This window comes from Carassius carassius, chromosome 1, assembly GCF_963082965.1.
Source record: "Carassius carassius chromosome 1, fCarCar2.1, whole genome shotgun sequence".
In the NCBI taxonomy this organism is placed as follows: Eukaryota; Metazoa; Chordata; class Actinopteri; order Cypriniformes; family Cyprinidae; genus Carassius; species Carassius carassius.
Window position 1 is genome coordinate 43,694,282 of NC_081755.1, and position 27,517 is coordinate 43,721,798.

General features: G+C 41.9%; 2 protein-coding genes across 2 annotated transcripts in view; both read left to right on the forward strand.

Annotated features, from left to right (window-relative positions):
- Positions 1-27,517, forward strand: part of LOC132152097 (leukocyte immunoglobulin-like receptor subfamily B member 1) — a 100,450-nt gene that overhangs the window by 31,756 nt on the left and 41,177 nt on the right. The gene's annotated exons all lie outside the window — the stretch shown is intronic.
- LOC132151972 (B-cell receptor CD22-like) lies at positions 3,591-25,570 on the forward strand. The gene is made up of 8 exons (XM_059560561.1): positions 3,591-3,719; positions 4,429-4,464; positions 4,919-5,395; positions 6,913-7,083; positions 7,165-7,446; positions 24,134-24,403; positions 24,480-24,593; positions 24,768-25,570. Exons 1-8 carry the CDS (start codon positions 3,689-3,691, stop codon positions 24,800-24,802), a joined length of 1,416 nt encoding a protein of 471 aa, XP_059416544.1. The 5' UTR covers positions 3,591-3,688; the 3' UTR covers positions 24,803-25,570.

The following is a 27,517-nucleotide window of genomic DNA, read 5'->3' on the forward strand; positions in this document are numbered from 1 at the left end:
TCTGTGTGTGTGTGTGTGTGTGTATAAAGACCTCTAACACTAGCTTGCTCTATTCTTTATTTATTATATTATTTAAAAGCCCAAGCTACGTGTACTGTGTTAAGCTAACTGAGACTTGTTATAGCACTTATATATCATTGCTCTTTTTGTTGTTTTTGATTGCTTCCACTGTCCTCATTTGTAAGTCGCTTTGGATAAAAGCGTCTGCTAAATGAATAAATGTAATGTAAATGTAATATATATATACACATACACACACACACACACACACACACACACAAATCCAATTCCAAAAAAGTTGGGACACTGTACAAATTGTGAATAAAACAGAATGCAATGAAATTTCAAATTTCAATATTTTATTCAGAATACAACATAGATGACATTAAAATGTATCTTTTTAAGGGGAAAATAAGTAGATTTAAAATTTCATGGCATTAACACATCTCAAAAAAGTTGGAACAAGGCCATGTTTACCACTGTGTGGCATCCCCTCTTCTTTTTATAACAGTCTGCAAACGTCTGGAGACTGAGGAGACAAGTTGTTCAAGTTTAGGAATAGGAATGTTGTCGCATTATTGTCTAATACAGGTTTCTAGTTGCTCAACTGTCTTAGGTCTTCTTTGACAGATCTTCCTCTTTAAAATGCACCAAATTTTTTCTATGGATGAAAGATCTGGACTGCAGGCTGGCCATTTCAGTACCTGGATCCTTCTTCTAGGCAGTCATGATGTTGTAATTGACCCAGTAAGTGGTCTTGCATTGTCATTTTGGAAAATGGCAGGTCTACCCTGAAAGAGATGACGTCTGGATGGGAGCACATGTTGTTCTAGAACTTGGATATACCTTTCAGCATTTATGGTGCCTTTCCAGATGTGTAAGCTGCCCATGCCACACGCACTCATGCAACCCCATACCATCAGACAGTGGCGGTTTCTCCATTAGGGCGATTGGGCGATGCACCACCAAAGGAAAGGGGGGGATTTTTTTTTCTTTTACATTCAACCACAGTGTTACGCTACCTTTCACTGTTCTAGACTGTTTGTGCTGCCTCTAAATAGTCCAATCAGTGTTGAGTCGCGTTTTGTGTAGTACCACCCCTTTTCGGGCAATTTCTGTCAAACTTAGAATCGCCCCGAGTGCTCTCATAGACTTCCATTCAAAAAAAATGTATTTCGAACTGCAGGCACTGCAATGCAATTTCAATGAGGTCAAGCCCTAACGTGCTTTCGTCATCGTGCGTAACCTTAACTTGTGCAATGACTGGTGGGAACAGTGACATCCAATAATATTTAAAAACTATTTTGAATTTTATCAACAAGAATTTTTTTTAAACTACTTTAAAATCTTTATCAAATGTAAAAAAAAAAAAAAAGAGAGATGGGGACAGCTATGCTTTTGTCAGCTGAACTTGGTCGACATCACGGCGAACGTTACCTCAGTGCAGATTAATTCTATTGTGTCATTGAAAGAAATACCATTCATTCGTCATAGCAATAAGGATAAATTGTCAATTAAAGAATTAGGACAACCAAGACCAAATTTAAACATCAAACAAGTATCTACAAAGGGCGGGAAGTTGTATAAACGAGGATTTTCGAGAACTTGTTATGAGCGGAGAAAAAGGCAAGTAGGCTGCGAAGTAGCTGACGCTCTATTCTGCTAATTTACCGCTGCATTTTGTTCCATCGCGAGAGTGTAACGTACATTGCATGGACAATAGGGGTTGCACGACTACTGATCTCTACTAGTCGATATTTTTATTTAAAAAATACTCGAGTTACTCGACTACTCGTTGTTCATGCTACTGTAAATGAAAAGACATTACATTTTATTATCAATAAATGCTTAATAATTCATAACCTTATGCAACAATTACATATATAAATTGTCAAAATTATTATAACATTACATATTTACATTTTCATGTAACAGCCAGTATTTGTTTTTGTGTCTGTAACAATCACAAAATTTTTCATATCTGCATTCGCATACAACGTTGTACAGTAGTCGATAAGACCGTTATGGCTTCCGTTATATCTTTTTTTCATAGTTATCACTGAACAAGTATGCCGTGTTAAACTAAAATAATTATTAATTTCTAAAATAATATTTATCATTCAAGCAGGGAGATGTCATGACAAATGTTTATTGATCATTTGAACATGACTGCATCAATTTAATGCTCATTAAATTAATTTTCATTACATTAACTCTTTAAGCAAGTATTAATGTTTAGTGAACTTCACTAAACAAATGTGTGTGTGCTGCGCAAACCAGCAAAAGATAAAGATGCAAACATGAAAGCCAAATAGAAAATGTATCCATATCTGTTGATTATTAGCCTGCTCTCTCGAGAGAACTGGTCTGATTGTTGAGAGACTGAGATGCGCAGCGTGGCTGTTTGAATGTTGAGCGCGCTGTGCTTATTCCATTCATTCGTATCATATCGTAGCCTAAGGTTTAAAGCATTGCCTTTTAAATATATACAATAGAATGTGTATGATGTATTATTATAGGTGATATTGCCAAGCTCTGATTTCTAAAAGAGATGGACGGAGAGACAACAACAATGCTGTGTTTGATTTACGCTCTTTTCATTCATAAAGTTTACATACATTCACTTAACACTTAACTGACTTTAGAGGTCTGTTTATAATATTGCACTGATCCCACGGCTCACCTGTTATCTAGCAAACTCCGGACTGTGCCAGCTTAAGCCGAGTATTCAGGCAGAATTATTCCTTGTCTGTTATTCATATTTTAAGCCATTATCCGTGCCATTCGGATTTTAATTTTACATGCAACATAGATAAGGTCATAAAAAAGTAACAGCTACATGCAATAATGTAAACCTAAAATTCACCTCGTACTTGCAAACTCTTTGTACACATTATGGTTAATGCATGCTCGACTAGTCTATTGTTTCCGACAGTGCCGACTAGTGGTTGAAGTAGCTGATCACTCGACTACTCGACTAGTCTATGCAAGCCCTAATTGGCAACTACAGGTGTCACCGAAATGCATCATCTCTCGGAGAAGGTGAAAAACACGAAAGAGGAAAGGTGTATATGGATAGTAGGGAGCAGTGTAATATAAGTGAGCAATGTAATGTAAGGGAGCAATGTAATATAAGTGAGTAATGTAAATAAGCAGTGTAATAAGTGAGTAATGTGATTTAAGTGAGCAGTGTAATATACAGTAAGTGAGTTGTGTAAACGGTGATTTATGTGACTTCAATTTTTTTCTTATTAAACTGAAATCGAAGTAAAAAGTTTTTTTGGAATAACCATATCCATTTGTTGGTTTGTTTGTTCTCTGTCAGCTCCACCACACTAACCAGTGAAGGAGGAGCAGCAGTTGTTCACTTTATTCCCATAATAATACATAATTATAAATTCAGCTATTACCACCATAACAATAAAGATCCATTACAATATTTTTCCATTTTGCTTGTTGATTGGATACTGAATGATTCTTGAAAACATTTCTGTAGAAAATCTTTAGAAAATGTTTGACATTTTTTGAAACATGTTACAAGATTATCAAAACATCTTAAGATTTCCTGTAACACATTTGTATGTCTTGAATCTTTCCTGATGTTTCTAAAGATCGACTGCAGGTTTCAGGAAGTCTTGAGGCTTTAACACAGTCTGTGTCTTTAACTGTCTGTCATCATTTGGTCAGTATGGAGCTCAGTCAACTTCCTCTTGTGCTCTGTGAGTATTATTCTCTCTTTATGTATTTAATGTATTTCAATATGTTGATTACAATTATATTATAAAAAGGATCAAGTTATTTAGTGTTTCTAGATTTTTTTCTTTTCTCGCTGCTCTCAGAGTTTCAAGCCCAGCTCTAGTCGAGGAAATACTGTAAGAGTGAGAGATGATTTTGAGAGAGGAAGTGTGCAGTTAGAGCTGTTTGTGAACAGAAATAAAAGCAAGAGAAAAGAGAGAAGAGAAAAACAATCTGTTGTGTTGTAGATCAGTGTGTTTGTCCAGACATTCAGTTTTGTTCTTTGTTGAATCAGTTATTTTGGTTTGTTTTACACTTATTGTCTCTGATGCTGTAATATTCACTACTACACAGTTAGTAAGAGTTTGTCTTTGTTTTCATTCACTGAACAGGTCTCTGCTGTGACCAATTCTATTAAATACCAGTGAGATGTTTTCATGTTTATCTGGACTCATATGCAGTCCCCCACACAATATCTTGATATTTTATATATATATATATATATATATATATATATATATATATATATATATATATATATATATATATATACACACTATTTTTATAGTTTTGAATCTTAAATATTTAAATTAAACCCATACAGATGCCATTAGCTCTAGAGCTGTTATAACATGTTGTAAAATACACAGCTGACCATGTTCACGCTCTAATGAGTTTCTCTTTGTGTTTTAGTGCTGATTTCAAACATCCACTCTGGACAAACTGAAGGTGAGTCAATTTGTTTCATGTATTTCATCACATATGAGTGATTCTACAGTAACGGTTACAAACCAACAGAGAATTATTTACATTTAATTATAATTATAAATGCACTTTAAACAAGCTCAATTGTTGAAGTGACAATTCTGAGGTGTTACAAAAAAAACACCAAAAAACATTAGTCTATTAAAAACAGATATTTTTTTTTATATTCACTCTGTAATAACTTTGATTTTACAGAGAGAAACAATATCTCCTGTTGGAAAACTTGTTGAAAGACTTTCACAAGTCATGTTTCCAAATTTCCATTGATTGTGTATTAACAGGTCTTTTATAAATGACTATAACAGTTATAGAGAACAACACTTCAGTCTCATCTGCTTTATGTTTTACAATCAAGTAACTGTGTTCATCCAGTAAAAGCAGAACATTATTTTCATTGTGAATTGTTGTCATTGTACAGAAATACCAAAAGTCAAAGTGAGTATTAAACCTGATCAACATGTATTCAGAGGAGAGACAGTCACTCTCAGATGTGACATTGATGGTGAAGGAGTCACTAACTGGAAGTACAGCTGGTATAAAGACGGTTCAGTCAGTGTTTTCAGTGAACTACAGGAACACACATTCAGTTCTGTTACTGAGTCTGACGCAGGTAAATACTCCTGTTATGGAGCAGAGAAAGGAGGATCACGAACATCACACATCAGTGATGAAGTTACACTGACAGTATCAGGTGAGTTTGATCATCTCTTCATAAACACACACAAGTTTAACATGTTAATGAAAGATTTCTGTATTTCAGATAGACCTGAGGCAGTTTTAAGTGTTTCTCCACAGAAGTGGTTGACTGAAGGAGATCCAGTGACTCTGATCTGTGAGGTTAAAGGCTCCTCTACAGGCTGGACATTCAGCTGGTACACTGTAAATCTTTCATCAGGTAATGTGCTTCATGTGATAACATCTGAATGAACTGGTTTTATTCAAGCAAATTACTGCTTAAGGTCAAATGCGGTATTCATTCTTTCTTTCTTTTCGGACCACCTGTGCATACTCATCCACACTGTATAATGGCAGTGTATATGATAAGGATAAAGCCTTTTAAAAAAGATGTCAATGAATCATTGAATGGTACCATGCAACACATGATGTATATTTCAGGTGTTCTTGGAGTATATGATATGCTATAGTTTGGTAAAAAAAAAAAAAAAAAAAAAACACACACTTTCATTATTTAACAAAATCCTAACCTGGTTGTTGTCCATAAATAACGTGAAGTAGCAAAAAAAAAAAAAAAACTACAGGAGATGAGGCTTACTTGAGACACATCAGTCATACTTTAAGATTGCGTCTTGAGGTTTACTTTATCCACCGGAAACTTAACAAACACTGAGTCATTACTTGTAATCTCCACCTTCGCTCCATGTCTAAAGTATTTCAGTATGTTTGAAATAGCACAGTTCAGTTGATAATGTATATAAAAAATAAATAAATAAAATAACAGGAGAGTGTCTTTTTGGAACACTAGCATTAGTGGTGGGCGATACTGCAAAATTTGGTATCGATCCGATACCAAATACATATAGGGTCAGTATTGCCGATACCGATACCAATACGATACTTTTTACTTAACATAGTTTAAATAGAATCTATAGATACTTACACTTAGTGTAAATAGCATATCACAAAAAATGCTATTTGCACTTAATGTAAATAGCCGCTGACTTTTTTTGATAACTGCCAGTCTAATGCCGGCGATACAATGTTGCCAGATGTTTGCAATTAAAATAAACAAAAACCTATAAATAAATCATATAAACTGAAATTATTTCAAATATTTTGGAAATTAGATAAGATAAAGGTATCACTGACCCTAAACCACAACTTCCTAATTTATTAACTTTCTAAAGTGTTACATTTAATGGAAAAACAAGTAAAACAACGCTTATAATAGCTGGATCTGGCAACACAAACTGCATCTTGGGCTCTCGCTCACAACACTCTGAAAGCGTCTCGATCATTTTCATACTACGGACGCTAAACATTATGAATTATAAATGTAGTCATTCATATGAGGAGTTTAGCAGAAAATTAGTCAATCAGAGAACAAATGTTATTTTAGAACATGAAAAATTTACCGAGGTCGGGACCTCTGTGACCTCATAGCTGGCTACGGCCATGCTCGTTATGCCAATGAATATGACTGATGAATGAATATGAATCAACCTGACTGTGGGTTACAAAATAACATTCTACCCCAAACTCTTACAATTGGTGTGTCTGACTGATCTAGATGTTCAAACAAACATAGCAATGTTTTGATGAATATGGATGATTCTGTCTCTGCATATTAGGCTGAGCTAGGAGACATTAACATTTAAAGCAATTCACTTTAAAGGTCAGAATACCTAGAAATACATCTTTACGGTAACAATTGCACATTCTCAATGTATACAGACAACAGTCATCATTATGAGCTACTCTCAGACAGCAGCAGAGGAGCTGGAAGAAACTACATGGTCAGTTATGTTGATCAAATACACACAGGAGTTTATGTGTGCAGCGCAGAGAGAGGAAAACCAGTCTATAACACAACCTACAGCAACAAACAGCCACTATGGGTCACCAGTCAGTATTTATTTATTTTTTTTAATTACTGAATGCACAAATTAAAACATTTCTAAATTGTTGCTGTAATTGTCTTCTCAGGTTTTTCTCCTCCAGTCTCTCTGATCATCAGTCCCAGCAGAACTCAACACTTCACATCTGTCTCTCTCTCTCTGAGCTGTGAGGAACAGAGCAGCTCTGATAGATGGACAGTGAGAAGATACACAGACAGATGGGGGCTGGAAGATTGTTTACTATCACGCTGGGGATCACAAAAAGGATCTACGTGTAAAATCATGTCCACCGACCCATCATACACTGGAGTGTACTGGTGTCAGTCTGAATCTGGAGATAGCTATAACCTTGTCAATATCTCTGTGCACAGTGAGTATATATTTCTGTATATATTAATTTCACTTGAAGTTTAAAGTAAGTGCATAAAGTTGGTTAGTACAGGAAGCAGCAGGGTTTAAGTTAGGCCGGGGCCGTCCTGGGCTGACCCGCGGCACATAGACTCCAGGGCTCTACATTAACACTTCATTAACGCAAGACAAGTAACATTAGTAACCAAAAATAACTATGTAAACACCAAAAGGCAAGTAAAAATTAAATATACAGTCAAAACAAAATTTATTCAGATACCTTCAGCATTTCTCACATTATGTCAATTTATTTGCTATAGTTTAGAAATGGTAATAAAATATCACAAGAAATCAGAGTTAAACTGTCAGAACAAATTCATCTTGATATTAAAGCTGCAAGCAGCGATGAATGGGCCCTCGCACCCGGGCTCACCGCCAGCAAATGGCTTTAATAAAAAGTGAACGGTGAGAAATATGCATTTAAAGTCATAAATATAAGTGGAATATATCAAAGTATATTCCATATATGTGCCAATATTCCTGTTGCCAGCAGGTGGTGCTATCATTATAATGGAATATTGGCCTTCAGATGTGTTCAAGCCAGGACTCTTATCGAACATGTGAAGTTTGGGGAAGATTTTATGCCTGAGTTACAACAACTTCTCTTGTTCTGGCGAGACATCCAATTTTGTCATGGCGCCATGGACACGGCCTGTAACAAAAACTCAAGATCTCCACAATTTAACATTGCACAGGCCTTTAGATTAGACTGACTACAAAAAAATACATTAATGTCAAAAAATCTCTGGGAGTAGTTTGTCCCAGCGTAAAATATATCACTTCCTGTTTCCAGCAGGTGGTGCTATTACTATAACTGAATATGGGCATGTAGATCTGTTAAGGGCAGACGTCTTATCTAACATGTGAAGTTTGGGGCAGATTGGACATTGTATGTCTGAGTTACAGAAACTTCCTTTTTCATGGCGAAACATCGAATTTGTCAGGCCGCCATGGACACGCCCTTTAACGAAACCTCAAGATCTTCGCAATTTAACATTGCAAAGGCCTTTAGATTACACTGACCAAGTTTGGTGTTGATCTGAATAAATGTCTAGGAGGAGTTCGTTAAAGTACAACCCCTGAAAGTGGCAAAAACAACAACAATTTTGGAGAGAAAATTATAAATAACCGACTTCCTGTTGGGATTCGGATTTCGTAGCAAGAGACATTTTTGTAGGTATTGGTGTGTTACATGTGTGTACCAATTTTTGTACATGTACGTGAAACATAGCTCGAGGCGCATTCCGTTGAAAGTGTATAGGTGGCGCTATCAAGCCATTTTGCCACACCCGATGGAATATTGGCCTTCAGATGTGTTCAGGCCAGGACTCTTATCACACATATGAAGTTTGGGGAAGATCGGACATTTTATGCCTGAGTAATAACATCTTTTATTCCCATGGCGAGACATCGAACTTCGTCATGGCACCATGGACAAGCCTTTTAACGAAAACTCAAGATCTTCACAACTGAACATCGCACAGGCCTTTAGATTAGACTGACCACAAAAAAGACATTGATGTCATACATTTTTTAGGAGTAGTTCGTCACAGTGTAAAATATGTCACTTCCTGTTGCCAATAGGTGGCGCTATGACTATAACTGTATATGGGCATGTCAATCTGTTCAGGTTCAGAGACTTATCAAACATGTGAAGTTTGGGGCAGATTGGACATTGTAAGTTATTGCAACTTCATTTTTCATGACGAATCATCGAAATTCGCCAGGCCACCACGGACACACCCTTCAAAGAAAACGTACTCGGTTACTAAACGTAAACTCGGTTCTCTCTAGAAGAGCGAACGAGTACTGCGTCTTAGCTAAGACGCTACTGGAAAAGTCTCTTTTCACGAAATACTGAAGCAAAAAATTATCCTTAATTTTGTATTTTTGTAAAGCGCATTTGCAGCAGTACACAGCCATGACTGATTTATTTCATCGCCGAAGCGAACCAGAGTGAATCGTACGCACGGCAGAGAACGCAGTACTCGTTCGCTCTTCTAGAGAGAACCGAGGTTACGTTTAGTAACCGAGTACGTCCTCTTACGAGAGCTCTCTCGTACTGCGTCTTAGCTAAGACGCTACGGGAACCCGATGTAAAACGCCGTGCGCGCAGGGATCACACACCAATAAACCTGAAGCAACGCCCAGGATTTACAGTGCACAGTCACCTGAGGGACTCACAGAGAGTCCGGGACAGAAAAGGGGGAAAGCCCTCCGTCCCATATCTAGCAGCATCCGGAGATGCGGCAATATGACATCACACAGCCGAGGCAAGGCCTGACCAATGTGGCAATGCGGGTCTTACGCAATACTGCCCATATAACAGTCGGCAGCGCATAGCGCTCATGAATTCAGAATTCCCCTCAGGGCCCTGATTCTTCTATACCGACAGCAGCCTTGCTTGCAAGGCGGGAACCTCCAGGTTATAGAACCTGATAAATGTAGACGGCGAGGCTCAACCCACCGCCATACATATATCCTGCAAGGAGATCCCAGTAGACCACGCCCACGACGAGGCGACGCCTCTTGTGGAGTGTGCTCTGACGCCCAACGGGCACTGAAGGCCCCTGGAAGCGTAAGCTAACGCTATGGCGTCAACTATCCATCTGGATAGAGTCTGTCTCGAAACAGCCATTCCTTTGGAACGTCCACCGAACGAGACAAATAGCTGCTCCGTCTGCCGAAAGGCAGCAGAGCGAGACACATAAGCTCTTAAAACCCTGACAGGGCAAAGAAGACCCGAGTCTCCATCCTCCCCTGACACCGGCAGGGCAGACAGGGCAATAACCTGAGCCCGAAACGGTGTGTTGAGGGATTTCGGCACATAACCGTGCCTATGTTTGAGTATGACCCTTGAGTCATTGGGCCCAAACTCCAAGCACGACTGGCTCACCGAGAGCGCGTGCAAATCACCCACACGCTTCACAGAAGCGAGAGCCAACAAGAATACTGTCTTGAACGACAGATGCTGAAGGCTAACCGATTGGATAGGCTCAAAAGGGGGACCCTTCAAGGCCTCCAAAACCGCCGCGAGGTCCCACATAGGGACTGACGGAGGTCTGGGAGGATTCAGCCTCCTAGCTCCTCTGAGGAACCGGATGACTAAATCGTTCCTTCCTATTGACTGACCGGACGCCGTTTCAGAAAACGCCGCGATGGCCGCCACATAAAGTTTGAGCGTGGATGGGGCTCTGCCCTTATCCAACAGCTCCTGTAGGAAGGAGAGGACCTCCGTCACCTCACAACTAAGGGGTGAATAACCTCGAGCTGTGCACCAGCTGGAGAACACCGACCACTTCGAGGCATACAGACGTCGTGTCGACGGAGCTCTAGCCTGAGTGATGGTATTTAGCACTCCCACTGCGAGATCAGCGGGTAACCGTTGAGTGCCCATACATGGAGGGACCACAACTCTGATTGAGGGTGCCAAATCGAGCCCCTGGCCTGCGAGAGGAGATCTCTCCTCAACGGTACCGGCAATGGGGCGACATCTGCTAATTGCATCAAATCTGGGAACCATGGTTGGTTCTTCCAAAGAGGTGCCACAAGCAGTATTGAACATCTCGTTTCTCTCACCCGTTCTATCACCTGCGGAAGGAGGGAGACGGGAGGGAACGCATAAAGCGGGCAGCACGGCCATTTCCATGACAGCGCGCTTTCGTTCTTGGAAAAGAACGCGGGGCAGTGAGCGTTTTCGTGGGACGCAAAGAGGTCCACCTCCGCCATGCCAAATCTCTCCCACAACAGCCGAACTGTTTGCGGGTGTAGAGACCATTCGCCCGTAGGGACATTGCCTCTGGACAGCCTGTCTGGACCCAGATTCTGCAGTCCAGGCACATGCACTGCTCTCAGCGAGCGCACGTTGCGTTGAGCCCAAATCAGGAGGCGTTCCGTCAGCCTGTACAGGTTTCGGGACCCGAGACCGCCCTGGCGATTTATGTAGGACACCACGGACATGTTGTCCGAACGGACTACGACGTGGTGATCCTTGATATGGGGACAAAAGCGCGTCAGCGCGTTCTCCACTGCCAGCATTTCCAGGCAGTTGATATGATGGAGCTTTTCCCGTTCTGACCATAGGCCAAAGGACGGTCTGCCTTCGAGCAGCGCTCCCCATCCCGAAGTGGAGGCGTCTGTCGACACCATTTTCACACTCGGGGAAGTCCCCAGGCTTACACCTGATCGGTACCAGCCGTTCGCTGTCCAAGGTGCTAGAGCCGCAACACAGCTTTGATCGACCTTGAAATGCAGCCGGCCAGACGCCCACGCTCTGCGCGGCACCCGAGCCTTCAGCCAGAACTGCAGGGGGCGCATGCGGAGCAGGCCCAGCCGCAGAACCGGAGATGCTGAGGCCATGAGACCCAGCATCTTTTGACAGTGTTTGAGCGACTCAGTCGCGCCGCAGCGGAAAGAACTCGCTGCGCGCTGAATGCCCATCGTGCGCTGTGGTGACAGTCGCGCCGTCATGGAACACGAGTTCAGAACTATACCCAGAAACAGGATCGTCTGACTGGGGTTCAGCGAACTCTTCGCCCAATTGACACTGAGGCCGAGCTTCTCGAGGTGATCGAGTAAAACGGCCCTGTGGTGCACGAGCTCCGCTCGTGATTGGGCCAGAAGCAGCCAGTCGTCCAAATAATTCAGCACTCGTATGCCTCTGAGTCTGAGAGGAGCGAGCGCTGCATCCATGCACCTCGTAAACGTACGAGGAGCTACGGACAAGCCGAATGGCAGGACTGCAAACTGGTATGCCTGGCCCTCGAAGGCGAATCTCAAAAACCGCCTGTGGTTTGACGCTATCTGTATTTGAAAATACGCGTCCTTCAGATCTATTGACTTGAACCAGTCCCCTCCGCGAATCTGCGCGAGGAGCTTCCTGGTCGTGAGCATTTTGAAACTGCGTTTCATCAATGCCTTGTTCAGCTGTCTTAGATCCAGTATGGGCCTGAGACCCCCGTCTCTCTTGGGCACCAGAAAGTATCTGCTGTACAGCCCCCCCTCGCTTTGAGCTTGAGACACAGGCTCTACAGCCCCTTTGCTCAACAGTTTTGATATTTCGGCCCCGAAGTATGTGTGCTACTTCTGTTTTGACCGTAGTTTCGACGCGCGCTGAGAAGCGCGGTGGGCGTCGAGAAAACTGTAGCGAGTAGCCTCTCTTTATAATGCCTAGCACCCAATCCGAAACCCCTGGAAGCGCTGACCATGCATCTGCATGAATGGCTAAGGGCTGGATGTGACACGCGCTCTGTTGACTGGGCAACGGCGGCGCTCGAGTGTGCTGCGCATCTGAGGCGGGGAGCGCGCTGATCACAGCGGGCAGATCGCTCATCCTCGACCCCGTTCCGGCGCTTAACCGACTGGAGGGAGGCTGAGCGGGTCCCGTGGGACTCAATATATCTGCGAGTAACCGTGGGCTGCATGTGTGCACTTTTACCACTTCCAACTCGCCGTCTGCCTGTGCAGAATGTACGTGCACGGGCCTCGTTTTTACAGAAGCCCCGCGCCGTAAGTGACATAGTGTATGTGGGCACTGGGAAGTGGGCACGTTTACTATGCGGCGCGCTCGACCGATCTGTGTCGATCTTATGTGCGCCAGCCCTGTGTGCAGGGCTGTGCTTACATGCGGGGATGGGCACTGGGTAGTGGGCATCATCACTGCATTTAAAGCACCATCGGCCGTGGCCGGACGAGTGTGCACGGGTTTCGTTTTTACAGAAACCACATGACGCGTGTGACATAGTAATTGTGGGCACTGAGGGGTGGGCACGTTTACTATGTAGTGTGCGCGACCGACTTGAGTCGACATTATGAGCGCAGGCCCTGTGTGTAGGGCTGTGCTTACATGTGGAGATGGGCACTGAGGAGTGGGCATCGTCACAACATTTATAGCACCATCGGCCGTGGCCGGAACACCAGAAAAAACACTGTTTTTGTGAAACATCTGGGTAGCCGTGATAACGGCTTTTGTGTGCAGGCAAGCGGGCACTCGTGCAGGCTTGCGCATTGCAGAAGACACTGAGGCAGTCGCAACTCTTGGAACTGCAACAGCGGCGCGCTTGGGTGAGAGCTCGGCCGCAGCGGAACTCGAACACCGGCGCTTTCCCAGCAGTGCTAGGATGCTTTCGGGGCTTCTGGCTTCACCGCAATCCTCTGCCGCGGCTCCCGCGGCGCGGGGCGACGGCTCGAAGAGCGAGAACGGGGTCCCGAGCTGCGTTGCTGACGCTGTCGTGATGGCGCAGCAGGAGGCGGTGGGCGTGACTGAGAGCTCTGTGGGGCCGGTCTAGAGCGGCTAGCTGCAGAACTGGAGCGCTTCGGCAAGAAGTGCTTGAACGCCTGTGAAGCTTTCTGGTCCTCGGCGAATCTCTCCACAAACTCGTTGACGGAAGATCCAAAGAGGCCGGCAGGAGTTAGCGGAGCGTCAAGAAACGCAGCGCGCTCAGACTCCTTGATGTCAGAAAGCGTCAGCCACAAATGCCTCTCAGCCACCTTAGCGGAAGCCATAACCCGTCCCATGGCCTGTGCAGCGGACTTAGTAGCGCGGAGGAAGAGATCCGAAGCACTCCTCAGATCCGCGAGACAGATCGCTTCAGGTCCCATCTCATCCAGCTTGCGGAGAAGATCGCCCCCTGAAAATCTGTAGCGTCGCCATGGTGTGTAACGCAGACGCAGCCTGCCCAGCAGCAGAGAATATCCGTGCGAGCAGCGATGACGTCATGCGGCAGGCTTTGGATGGCAACGCCGCCTTAGTCCGCCGACCAGCAGAGGGCGGGCAAAGGTGCGCTGCTATAGCCTGTTCCACCGGCGGAAGTGACAGGTAGCCTCTGTTCTTAGCACCGTCCAGTGTGGAGAATGCTGACGAAACAGATGAGCGGATTCTCGCCGAGAATGGAGCGTCCCAAGCCTTTGCCACTTCTTCGTGAAGCTCAGGAAGAAAAGGGGCGTGTTTTGAGCTTGAGGAAGAGCGCTCATCCGGAAGATAGCTACCATCCAGCCGGGAACGTGAAGGGGGCGCTGGTGCAGACCACTCGAGGCCGAGGCTCGCCGCGGCCAACGAGAGTACACGCATCAGCTCCTTATCGATATCCCCCCGTCTGCTGGGCCTCTGAGCAGCGGGCGCGAGATCCACGGAGCTCGCCCAACCCTCACTGCCCGAAGCAAGCAAAGAGCACGTGTCTTCTTCCTCCGACGCGGGCCTGAGATCCACTTCCTCCGATGACGCGTCGGCAAGCAGCGGACGCTGAGCATCGGGAAACGATGCAGGGGAGACCGGCGAAGCGGAGGGAACCGGCGAGCTCGGCCGAGCTGGAGGCGGTTCTGGTAGGCGCTGCGAGCGGCGCTTCTTACGGCGCTGCGGCGCAGTGGATGATGCAGGCTTCGAGAAGGATGCCAGGCGAGTCCTCAGAGTCACCATAGGCATCAACTCGCAATGAGGACATCCGCCATCAGCGAGCGCGAGCGCTGCATGGTCTTCACCCAGACAGGAGACGCAGATGACATGACGATCTCCTTCGCTGAGCGGGGTTCTGCATGAGCCGCACGAAGGCATCTTTAAAAAGACGCAGCTCTTTTGTGAATGTGCGTCGCAGGGCGAACACACACAGAATATCACAGAACAAGGATTATAAAGGATATGGGCGCCGGATAGCGCAGCAGGAACGGCAGTGGAAGGCGGCGGTGCCAGCGGCTTCAGGATGGCTCGTCCTGCTGATATGCTCTTCCAGACAGCGCTTGCTTCCTCGTGATCCAGCGATGCGTGAGCTTCGCTGAAGAGATGAAAAATCAGGCGAGTCCCGTTTCGGCGGGAAGTGGCAAGAAGGGCGCGAAGCGCAACATCATTGGTCTGATGTTGCATCAGCCTGCGCTCGATAGGCTGTGCAGTTGCCGCAGAACAAGCCAATGAGCGAGCGAGCCGTCTCGCCTATGGCTGTGTACTGCTGCAAATGCGCTTTACAAAAATACAAAATTAAGGATAATTTTTTGCTTCAGTATTTCGTGAAAAGAGACTTTTCCCGTAGCGTCTTAGCTAAGACGCAGTACGAGAGAGCTCTCGTAAGAGAACTCAAGATCATAGCTTAAACATAGCTGGAAGGCTGTTGATTTTTTTAGTATAGGTTGCGCTGTCGAGCCATTTTGCCACACCCTCTTCTGAATCCTATATCAGACGAAAATTTTCACCAGGTTTGACGCGTGTGCAAAGTTTCATGAATTTTTGAGCATGTTTAAGCCCTAAAATATGTGATTCATTTGGGAGAAGAAGAAGAAGAATGATGATGAGATCAGCTCTCCATGTGGGGTACTGGCTGTTGTCAGACTGCTTGTGTATTCAAAAATGTCACTAGATTATTATTAAAATTAAAATCAAAACAAATGTAATGTTTGGAAATGTAAACTGATATTTTCTACTGACACACTACAGCAAAATTAGAACACTGTTTATGCTTTAAAAAACACACACACACACACATACACAAATGGGCGTCAATGCATTTGCTAATTAAACAACGTCGCGCTGGATGGAAAAATGCGAACACTGCCAGACTGAAACTAGCAAACACACTTGCGCTACGCCTTGCGTCGCATTGCGCCAGGTGTATGATAGGGCCCTAAGAGTGCAAAACAGACACTTCCACTCACTCACACACACACACACACACAATTATACACACTCAAATGAATTGGTATGTCTATATCCACGTGGCCAAAACGAGTCAGAAAACTGAAATCAGATCAGACCTGGAAGAATTTAGCTCTGATAAAACATTCCTTCCAATTTTAATGTTTTGTGTAACAAAATACTTTATCTGTGTAATTTAAAAAAAACCTGACACTTCAAATCAACATAAAAAAAAAACATTAGCAAAAATCTTTGAAAATATCTTAATAAATATCCAAACCCACAACTAAATTAAAATAAGTATTTGTCTAAAAATAATTAGAGCATTTATAGGCCTTTTATATAGAGCTATATAGTAATCTATGGACTAAACCATGGAATTACAGATGTTTTACTTTTTTCAGAATCAGAAAGAGCTTTATTGCCAAGTATGCTTGCACATACAAGAAATTTGTTTTACTGACATAAGCTTCCAGTACACAGAGACAACAACAACACACAGAAAAATGTAAATAAAATAAAAATACACATATGTAAATAAATTATTCAAAAAATTCAAATATTGAAAAATAAATTGAAGATTAAATAAATTGTATGAACAGTTGTGCTATAGATTATAATGGAATAGAATAGAGTGAAATGCAGGGATGTTCTAGGATGGAGGTGTGTCCATTAATTTTTTTTTATAACTCATCCATTTAAATTATATTAAACCTTAAAGTTCCTGAATAATTAAGGGCGTGGCAACTTGAGGGACAGGTAGATTGTCGCTGCTGTCACCGCCATCGAGCTAGGTGGGCGTGGTTTCAGCAACCAACTCTGCTTCTTTGCCCATTTTCGATTATCCAGGTATGACACGTGATGACACGCTGCCAAGATAGCGCCGGCCCACTACACCCACTTTGAGCTTTGAAAAACTACGTCCATGTTTTCATACAGTCTATGGTCTGCGGGTGTCGCTGTTGTGTTTTCTCTACTTCCTGTTGGCCTTCTGTAGCAAATTGTAGCTCCGTGTAGCTGTTTTTATTTTATTTTTTTCTCTAGAATCTTTATCTTACTATCACTCTCTGTTTTTTAAAGTGGTAAAATATAACTTAATTCACACCATATTTCTGATATTATCGATCAATCTTATCAGATTAACTTTGATCGTTCACTTTTATTTTATATCCGTGAGTGCAGTACACCTGCAAAGCGTTAGCACTCGTTAGCTTGTCATTAGCGTTTTCATTCGAACCTATCGCTGTTTTCTTTTCTCCTCTCCCTCGCTCCAGTTTTTCACAAGTTCATCAAACAACCGCAGTAAGAATTTTCATCAAGCACGGTGAGTAATGGCTTCTCCTATCATTGTTTCTTGCACCTCTTGCCACATGTACAGTTTATCTATCTCTGTCGCTGATGAGGGATTCACATGTGATAAATGCAGGGAAATAGTTAGGCTGACAGAGAAGATTTCAGAATTAGAGACACGCATCCAAACTTTAATTGAGGACAGTAAGAATGTTAGGGCTCTAGATATGGCTTTGGATGCGTCTAGCTCAGGGATTCCTGTACATTGTTCGGTTCCGGAAACAGAGCCCCAGCAGCAGGGCAACTGGGTGACAGTGAGGCAGCGTAGTCGTGGGTCAAAACACCGCTCTTCTGTTCCGATCAAAACATTAAACAGGTTCTCCCCACTCAGTGATGCACCCACTGAGAAACCTGATGAAAGTGCTCTAGTTATTGGTGATTCTATTGTACGGAACGTGAATATAGAGACACCAGCCACCATAGTCAAATGTTTACCGGGAGCCAGAGCGCCTGACATCTTGGCAAATTTAAAAGTGCTGGCTAATGCTAAACGTAAATACAGTAAGATTGTTATTCATGCCGGCGCTAATGATGTTCGACTTCGCCAGTCGGAGATCACTAAAAATAACATTAAAGAGGTGTGTGAACTTGCAAGCACGATGTCAGACACTGTAATATGCTCTGGTCCCCTCCCTGCTTACCGTGGTGATGAGATGCATAGCAGATTGTCATCACTCAATGGCTGGATGTCTAAGTGGTGCCCACAGAATAACATAGGTTTCATAGACAATTGGACGAGCTTTTGGGGCAGACCTGACCTGTTTAAAAGAGATGGTCTTCATCCCTCCTGGGGTGGCGCCACTCTTCTCTCTAGAAATATGGCAAATAGTCTTAGTGTTTATACTTGACTAACTGGGGCCCAGGTCAGGAAGCAGACAGACTGGCTAAACCGACCGTCTGCTAGCTGCCTCCCGTCACAGAGGTCAGTTAATTCTCAGCACATAGAGACTCTTTCACCTAGATATCACACTATAGAGACTGTGTCTGTTCCCCGAACTAGAAAATACAAAAAACGTCCAAACCAAGTTAAGATTAACAATTTAATTGAGGTTCAACAAATAAAAAACAGAAGCAATATGGATAAACAAATGATAAAGCTTGGCTTATTGAATATCAGATCCCTTTCTATGAAAACACTTTTTGTAAATAATATAATCACTGATCATAATATAGATGTACTCTGTTTGACAGAAACCTGGCTAAAACCTGATGATTACATTATTTTAAATGAGTCCACCCCCCAAGATTACTGTTATAAACATGAGCCACGTCTAAAAGGCAAAGGTGGAGGTGTTGCTTCAATTTATAACAACGTTTTCAGGATTTCTCAGAGGGCAGGCTTCAAGTATAACTCGTTTGAAGTAATGGTACTTCATACAACCCGAATTCCGGAAAAGTTGGGACGTTTTTTAAATTTTAATAAAATGAAAACTAAAGGAATTTCAAATCACATGAGCCAATATTTTATTCACAATAGAACATAGATAACGTAGCAAATGTTTAAACTGAGAAATTTTACACTTTTATCCACTTAATTAGCTCATTTAAAATTTAATGCCTGCTACAGGTCTCAAAAAAGTTGGCACGGGGGCAACAAATGGCTAAAAAAACAAGCAGTTTTGAAAAGATTCAGCTGGGAGAACATCTAGTGATTAATTAAGTTAATTGATATCAGGTCTGTAACATGATTAGCTATAAAAGCTTTGTCTTAGAGAAGCAGAGTCTCTCAGAAGTAAAGATGGGCAGAGGCTCTCCAATCTGTGAAAGACTGCGTAAAAAAATTGTGGAAAACTTTAAAAACAATGTTCCTCAACGTCAAATTGCAAAGGCTTTGCAAATCTCATCATCTACAGTGCATAACATCATCAAAAGATTCAGAGAAACTGGAGAAATCTCTGTGCGTAAGGGACAAGGCCGGAGACCTTTATTGGATGCCCGTGGTCTTCGGGCTCTCAGACGACACTGCATCACTCATCGGCATGATTGTGTCAATGACATTACTAAATGGGCCCAGGAATACTTTCAGAAACCACTGTCGGTAAACACAATCCGCTGTTTCATCAGCAGATTCCAACTAAAGCTCTATCATGCAAAAAAGAAGCCATATGTGAACATGGTCCAGAAGCGCCGTCGTGTCCTGTGGGCCAAGGCTCATTTAAAATGGACTATTTCAAAGTGGAATAGTGTTTTATGGTCAGACAAGTCCAAATTTGACATTCTTGTTGGAAATCACGGACGCCGTGTCCTCCGGGCTAAAGAGGAGGGAGACCTTCCAGCATGTTATCAGCGTTCAGTTCAAAAGCCAGCAGCTCTGATGGTATGGGGGTGCATAAGTGCATACGGTATGGGCAGCTTGCATGTTTTGGAAGGCTCTGTGAATGCTGAAAGGTATATAAAGGTTTTAGAGCAACATATGCTTCCCTCCAAACAACGTCTATTTCAGGGAAGGCCTTGTTTATTTCAGCAGGACAATGCAAAACCACATACTGCAGCTATAACAACAGCATGGCTTCGTCGTAGAAGAGTCCGGGTGCTAACCTGGCCTGCCTGCAGTCCAGATCTTTCACCTATAGAGAACATTTGGCGCATCATTAAACGAAAAATACGTCAAAGACGACCACGAACTCTTCAGCAGCTGGAAATCTATATAAGGCAAGAATGGGACCAAATTCCAACAGCAAAACTCCAGCAACTCATAGCTTCAATGCCCAGACGTCTTCAAACTGTTTTGAAAAGAAAAGGAGATGCTACACCATGGTAAACATGCCCCGTCCCAACTATTTTGAGACCTGTAGCAGAAATCAAAATTGAAATGAGCTCATTTTGTGCATAAAATTGTAAACTTTCTCAGTTTAAACATTTGCTATGTTATCTATGTTCTATTGTGAATAAAATATTGGCTCATGTGATTTGAAAGTCTTTTAGTTTTCATTTTATTAAAATTTAAAAAACGTCCCAACTTTTCCGGAATTCGGGTTGTATAACATTATCCAAAGAAACAAATGTTAATGATAAATCCCCTGTTATGTTTGTACTGGCTACTGTATACAGGCCACCAGGGCACCATACAGACTTTATTAAAGAGTTTGGTGATTTTACATCCGAGTTAGTTCTGGCTGCAGATAAAGTTTTAATAGTTGGTGATTTTAATATCCATGTTGATAATGAAAACGATGCATTGGGATCAGCATTTATAGACATTCTGAACTCTATTGGTGTTAGACAACACGTTTCAGGACCTACTCATTGTCGAAATCATACTCTAGATTTAATACTGTCACATGGAATTGATGTTGATGGTGTTGAAATTATTCAGCCAAGTGATGATATCTCAGATCATTATTTAGTTCTTTGCAAAATTCATATAGCCAAAATTGTAAATTCTACTTCTTGTTACAAGTATGGAAGAACCATCACTTCTAACACAAAAGACTGCTTTTTAAGTTATCTTCCTGATGTAACCAAATTCCTTAGCATATCCAAAACCTCAGAACAACTTGATGATGTAACAGAAACTATGGACTCTCTCTTTTCTAGCACTTTAAATAAAGTTGCTCCTTTACGCTTAAGGAAGGTTAAGGAAAACAGTTTGACACCATGGTATAATGAGCATACTCGCAGCCTAAAGAGAGCAGCCCGAAAAATGGAGCGCAGCTGGAGGAAAACAAAACTAGAGGTATTTCGTATTGCTTGGCGGGAAAGTAACATATCCTACAGAAAAGCATTAAAAACTGCTAGATCTGATTACTTTTCTTCTCTTTTAGAAGAAAACAAACATAACCCCAGGTATTTATTCAATACAGTGGCTAAATTAACGAAAAATAAAGCCTCAACAAGTGTTGATATTTCCCAACACCACAGCAGTAATGACTTTATGAACTACTTTACTTCTAAAATCGATACTATTAGAGATAAAATTGCAACCATTCAGCCGTCAGCTACAGTATCACATCAGACAGTGCACTATAGACCCCCCGTGAGGAACAGTTCCACTCATTCTCTACTATAGGAGAGGAAGAATTGTATAAACTTGTTAAATCATCTAAACCAACAACATGTATGTTAGACCCTATACCATCTAAGCTCCTGAAAGAGGTGCTTCCAGAAGTCATAGATCCTCTTCTGACTATTATTAATTCCTCATTGTCATTAGGACATGTCCCCAAAACCTTCAAACTGGCTGTTATTAAGCCTCTCATCAAAAAACCACAACTTGATCCCAAAGAACTAGTTAATTATAGACCAATCTCGAATCTCCCTTTTCTGTCCAAGATACTAGAAAAGGTGGTATCCACACAATTATATTCCTTCTTAGAGAAAAATGGTATATGTGAGGATTTCCAGTCAGGATTTAGACCGTATCATAGTACTGAGACTGCTCTTCTTAGAGTTACAAATGATCTGCTCTTATCATCTGATCGTGGGTGTATCTCTCTATTAGTTTTATTGGATCTTAGTGCTGCGTTTGACACAATTGACCACAACATTCTTTTGCATAGACTTGAATACTTTGTTGGCATCAGTGGAAGTGCATTAGCATGGTTTAAATCGTACTTATATGACCGCCATCAGTTCGTAGCAGTGAATGAAGATGTATCCTATCGATCACAAGTGCAGTATGGAGTACCTCAAGGCTCAGTACTAGGGCCGCTACTCTTCACGCTTTATATGTTACCCTTGGGAGATATCATCAGGAAACATGGTGTTAGCTTTCACTGTTATGCTGATGATAATCAGCTCTATATTTCTTCGCAGCCCGGTGAAACACACTAATTTGAAAAACTAATGTATTGCATAGTCGATATAAAAAACTGGATGACGAGTAATTTCTTACTGCTAAATTCTGAAAAAACAGAGGTTTTAATTATAGGACCTAAAAACTCTGCTTGTAATAACCTAGAACACTGTCTAAGACTTGATGGTTGCTCTGTCAATTCTTCGTCATCAGTTAGGAACCTAGGTGTGCTACTTGATCGCAATCTTTCCTTAGAAAGCCACATTTCTAGCATTTGTAAAACAGCATTTTTCCATCTCAAAAATATATCTAAATTACGGCCTATGCTCTCAATGTCAAATGCAGAAATGTTAATCCAGGCATTTATGACCTCAAGGTTAGATTATTGTAATGCTTTATTGGGTGGTTGTTCTGCACACTTAGTAAACAAACTACAGCTAGTCCAAAATGCAGCAGCAAGAGTTCTTACTAGAACCAGGAAGTATGACCATATTAGCCCGGTCCTGTCAACACTGCACTGGCTCCCTATCAAGCATCGCATAGATTTTAAAATATTGCTTATTACTTATAAAGCCCTGAATGGTTTAGCACCTCAGTATTTGAATGAGCTCCTTTTACATTATAATCCTCTACGTCCGCTACGTTCTCAAAACTCAGGCAATTTGATAATACCTAGAATATCAAAATCAACTGCAGGCGGCAGATCCTTTTCCTATTTGGCGCCCAAACTCTGGAATAACCTACCTAACATTGTTCGGGAGGCAGACACACTCTTGCAGTTTAAATCTAGATTAAAGAACCATCTCTTTAACCTGGCATACACATAACACACTAATATGCTTTTATTATCCAAATCCGTTAAAGGATTTTTAGGCTGCATTAATTAGGTAAACCGGAACCGGAAACACTTCTTATAACACCCTATGTACTTGCTACATCATTAGAAGAATGGCATCTACGCTAATATTTGTCTGTTTCTCTCTTGTTCCGAGGTCACCGTGGCCACCAGATCCAGTCTGTGTCCAGATCAGAGGGTCACTGCAGTCACCCGGATCCAGTACGTATCCAGACCAGATGGTGGATCAGCACCTAGAAAGGACCTCTACATCCCTGAAAGACAGCGGAGACCAGGACAACTAGAGCCCCAGATACAGATCCCCTGTAAAGACCTTGTCTCAGAGGAGCACCAGGACAAGACCACAGGAAACAGATGATTCTTCTGCACAATCTGACTTTGCTGCAGCCTGGAATTGAACTACTGGTTTCGTCTGGTCAGAGGAGAACTGGCCCCCCAACTGAGCCTGGTTTCTCCCAAGGTTTTTTTCTCCATTCTGTCACCGATGGAGTTTCGGTTCCTTGCCGCTGTCGCCTCTGGCTTGCTTAGTTGGGGACACTTCATCTACAGCGATATCGTTGACTTGATTGCAAATAAATGCACAGACACTATTTAACTGAACAGAGATGACATAACTGAATCCAATGATGAACTGCCTTTAACTATCATTTTTGCATTATTGACACTGTTTTCCTAATGAATGTTGTTCAGTTGCTTTGACGCAATGTATTTTGTTTAAAACGCTATATAAATAAAGGTGACATTGACATTGACATTAATCACTCGATGAACCACGTGACAGCATGGCAGCGAGATAAAATGAAAAAAGAGAAAATGAATTCTTTTGGAAACCAAAATAGTTTTTCAGTGGCATCACTGCGAAAACACCCTTTTTGAACCTTTATTTTTAAGCATATAGAAAGTAATTATATAACTCTTTAGTCCTTCAGTCACTCAGTGAGCAATCAAGAAGTGGCTGGGATATGAACTAAAAAACATTTTGCTGTTGGATACTTTAAAGAAGTCAAAATGTTTAACCATAATAGTGACAGCTATACAGTGCAGTCAACTACTATGTTTACATAAAGATTGTGTTTCCTCTGTTTGTGTAGTTGGTGTGATTTTGGAGAGTCCTGTTCATCCTGTGACTGAAGGAGATCCTCTGACTCTACGCTGTTTATATCCATATATAAGCCCACCAATCCTCAGAGCTGATTTCTATAAAGATGGATCACTCATCCAGAGTCAAACTCCAGAGATGATCATCTCTAATGTTTCAAAGTCAAATGAGGGTTTCTATTACTGCAAACACCCAGAGAGAGGACAGTCACCCAAGAGCTGGATCTCAGTCACAGAAGTCTCAAATGAATCCTGCTGTATATGTGAGCTGATTTACTTCTTCATATGCTTTCGTTCAGATATAGTGCTTGATAAAGTGTTTGTGTGTCTCTTTTTCAGTATCTCATTCAGAATCTCAGATCTCTGTCCTCCACACACTCAGTTCTGTACTGGCAGTTTGTCCATATCTGATAGTGACAGTCGTGCTGATCTTCATGTGCTGCAGGATGAGAGGTATAACAGCTGAATGATTTATTTGAAGCCACTATAATCATATTTTTTTGATAAACAGCTACCTCTTGTGTAGCTTTTAAATTTGCTTTAAAATAGTTAAAAGTCTGTGACTGTATAGCAATTAACAGGGAAAAAACTGAGATGTTGAGATGTGTGTGTGTGTTTAATTAACAGTTACATCTGATGAAGAGGAAGAAACTTCTGTTTGACATTCTGTTGGGATGGTGAGAAATGTCAGCTTCATCCTGAATTTCTCTTTATTCCTCATTATCCTAATCACAAGCTTTTACTTGCCCAGTTTACTTGCTGTAATGACCACGTATTGAGAGTGATAAATGCATTTAAATGCAAGAGTGAATCCCATTAGTTATTGTACTCACTGTGTAAGAAATACAGAAGTCACTCCGATTGACATCTAAACATTTGCTCTTTCTGTGTAAGCCTGTTTATAACCACATCATTTGTTTAAGCATGTATATTACTTATTTTAGCCCAAGATTCCTGACTTATATCGCTGCTAAGCTTTGTAGGTTTTTAAAATGTACCAGTCCATGTTTCCTTGTTTTATATTTATATTATAATATATTAAATTACATTACATTAAAGCAGATGGTTTGTTAAATTCTTGGAGTGTGACCTTGTTACTTGAACAGTAAAAGAAAAGGAACAACAGCCTCTTATTACAATGTTTTATCTTTTACATGCCAATCTCGATATATTTGTTGACAAGGTTGACAACTGACTTGTGTGGTTTCCAGAGCCAGTGAATTCACATGCTTATTTTTACACATACTGTTGTTTTGCCTGATGTGTGAAAATGCATGCTAGTGTTGGTGAGAGCTGTCTGTTGTGGATACATTGTGGTGTTTTTTTTAAAAACGCAACTGAACAGGAACACATGGTGTCAAATACTGAATATGTGTTTAAATATGTGAAAATCAAGGATAGTGTTGATAGTTCTGAGAAATCTTCTAGAAAATGTTGTTATGTTTGTGACACTTGGTCTTTATAATGGATTTTAATGTGTAAGCAATTAAGAAAACTGTATTAAGGTTAGATACGTATTAATAAAGAAGCAATTAAGCAATTAAGAAAACTGTATTAAAGTTAGATACATATTAAAAACCTTTAAATTCAAGTAAGCACCATTAAAGAAAAATGTTAAATGTTAAACGCATGGAGCGCTAATAAAACAAAATATAAAAACCACCTTTAAGCTTCACTGCACATATCTATTGGTCTTAATATATAAAGACACTATCAACTAGAAATTCTTAGAAACTGATTCTTTTTATTCAAGTCAAGTCACCTTTATTTATATAGCACTTTAAATAAAAAAGATTGCATCAAAGCAACTGAACAACACTACTTAGGAAAAGAGTGTGTCAAAATATGCAAAATGAGAATTAAAGGCAGTTCATCACTGAATTCAGTGATGTCATCATCTCAGTTCAGTTTAAATAGTATCTGTGCATTTATTTGCAATCAAGTCAACGATATCGCTGTAGATGAAGTGTCCCCAACTAAGCAAGCCAGAGGCGACAGCGGCAAGGAACCGAAACTCCATCGGTGACAGAATTCAATCTTGTTTTTTAAACATTCAAATAATATTATGTGCCACAAGATTAATTTTGGCACTGCATGAAAGATGGTGATGTGTTGCTGGTTTCTCTCTGGCTGTTATTTGTTTTTATGCATTAATGTTGGTGGTGCGCAACCACATTTGTGACCCTGGGCTACTTCAAAATTAAGATTTATACATCATCTGAAAGCTGAATAACATTTCCATCGATGTATGGTTTGTTAGGATAGGACAATATTTGGCCGAGATACAACTATTTGAAAATCTGGAATCTGAGGGTGCAAAAAAAATCTGAGTAATAGCTGAAAAAAAAATGACCTTTGAAGTTGAAGTTCTTAGCAAATCATATTAACTACTCAGAAATTAAGTTTTGATATATTTATGGTAGGAAATTTACAAAATATCTGTGACGCTAACAATGGAGGACAGGAGGCAGATGCAAGTAAAGGTAGTTTATTGACAGGAGTAGTGATGGATGAATGCTGGTGAGTGACGCAGGAACCACGATGGCAGCACAGACAGGTGGGTAGGTGATTTGAGTGCGTTGGTAGCGATGGCGGTGACGGTAGATCGGTGATCGGCGGTGATAATCCGTGAGTGACTGTGAATATCCAATGAAGACCGAAACAGGAACTGAGCAAGGACAGGAACACAGGAGCACGAACAGACATCAACACGAGGACCTCAAACAACGATCTGACAAACAGGAGACGAAAGACAGGGCGTTAAATAGGCGGTTGGAATGAGATGCACCTGCCGCTGATCAGGCGATCAGTGGCAACACCCACATGAACCAATCAACATGACATAACATGACTACAGCTGGAGACGGTGCATTCACGAACCGTGACAGTACCCCTCCTCCTAAGGACGCCTCCTGGCGTCCCCAGAATCTCTTACCTGTCGATTGTAATCATCGATAAGGGAGTGATCCAGGATGTCCCTAGCAGGTACCCAACTTCTCTCCTCCGGACCGTAACCCTCCCAGTCCACCAAGTACTGAAATCCGCGTCCCCTCCTTCTAGAGTCCAGAATACGATTTACCAAATAGGTGGTCTCCCCATCTACGAGACGCGGCGGGGGAGGGACCGGGGTAGGCGGATTAATGGGAGAATGAAATACGGGCTTGATTTTGGACACATGAAAGGCGGGATGAATTCTCCTGTACGTAGGAGGGAGTTTAAGGCGGACTGCCACCGGACTAATGATCTTGGTGACAGTAAAGGGGGCCAATAAATTTGGGAGCCAATTTATTAGATACGGACCGGAGAGGAATATTCTTGGTTGAAAGCCACACCTTTTGACCCACGACGTATACGGGAGGCCTAGACCGGTGGCGATC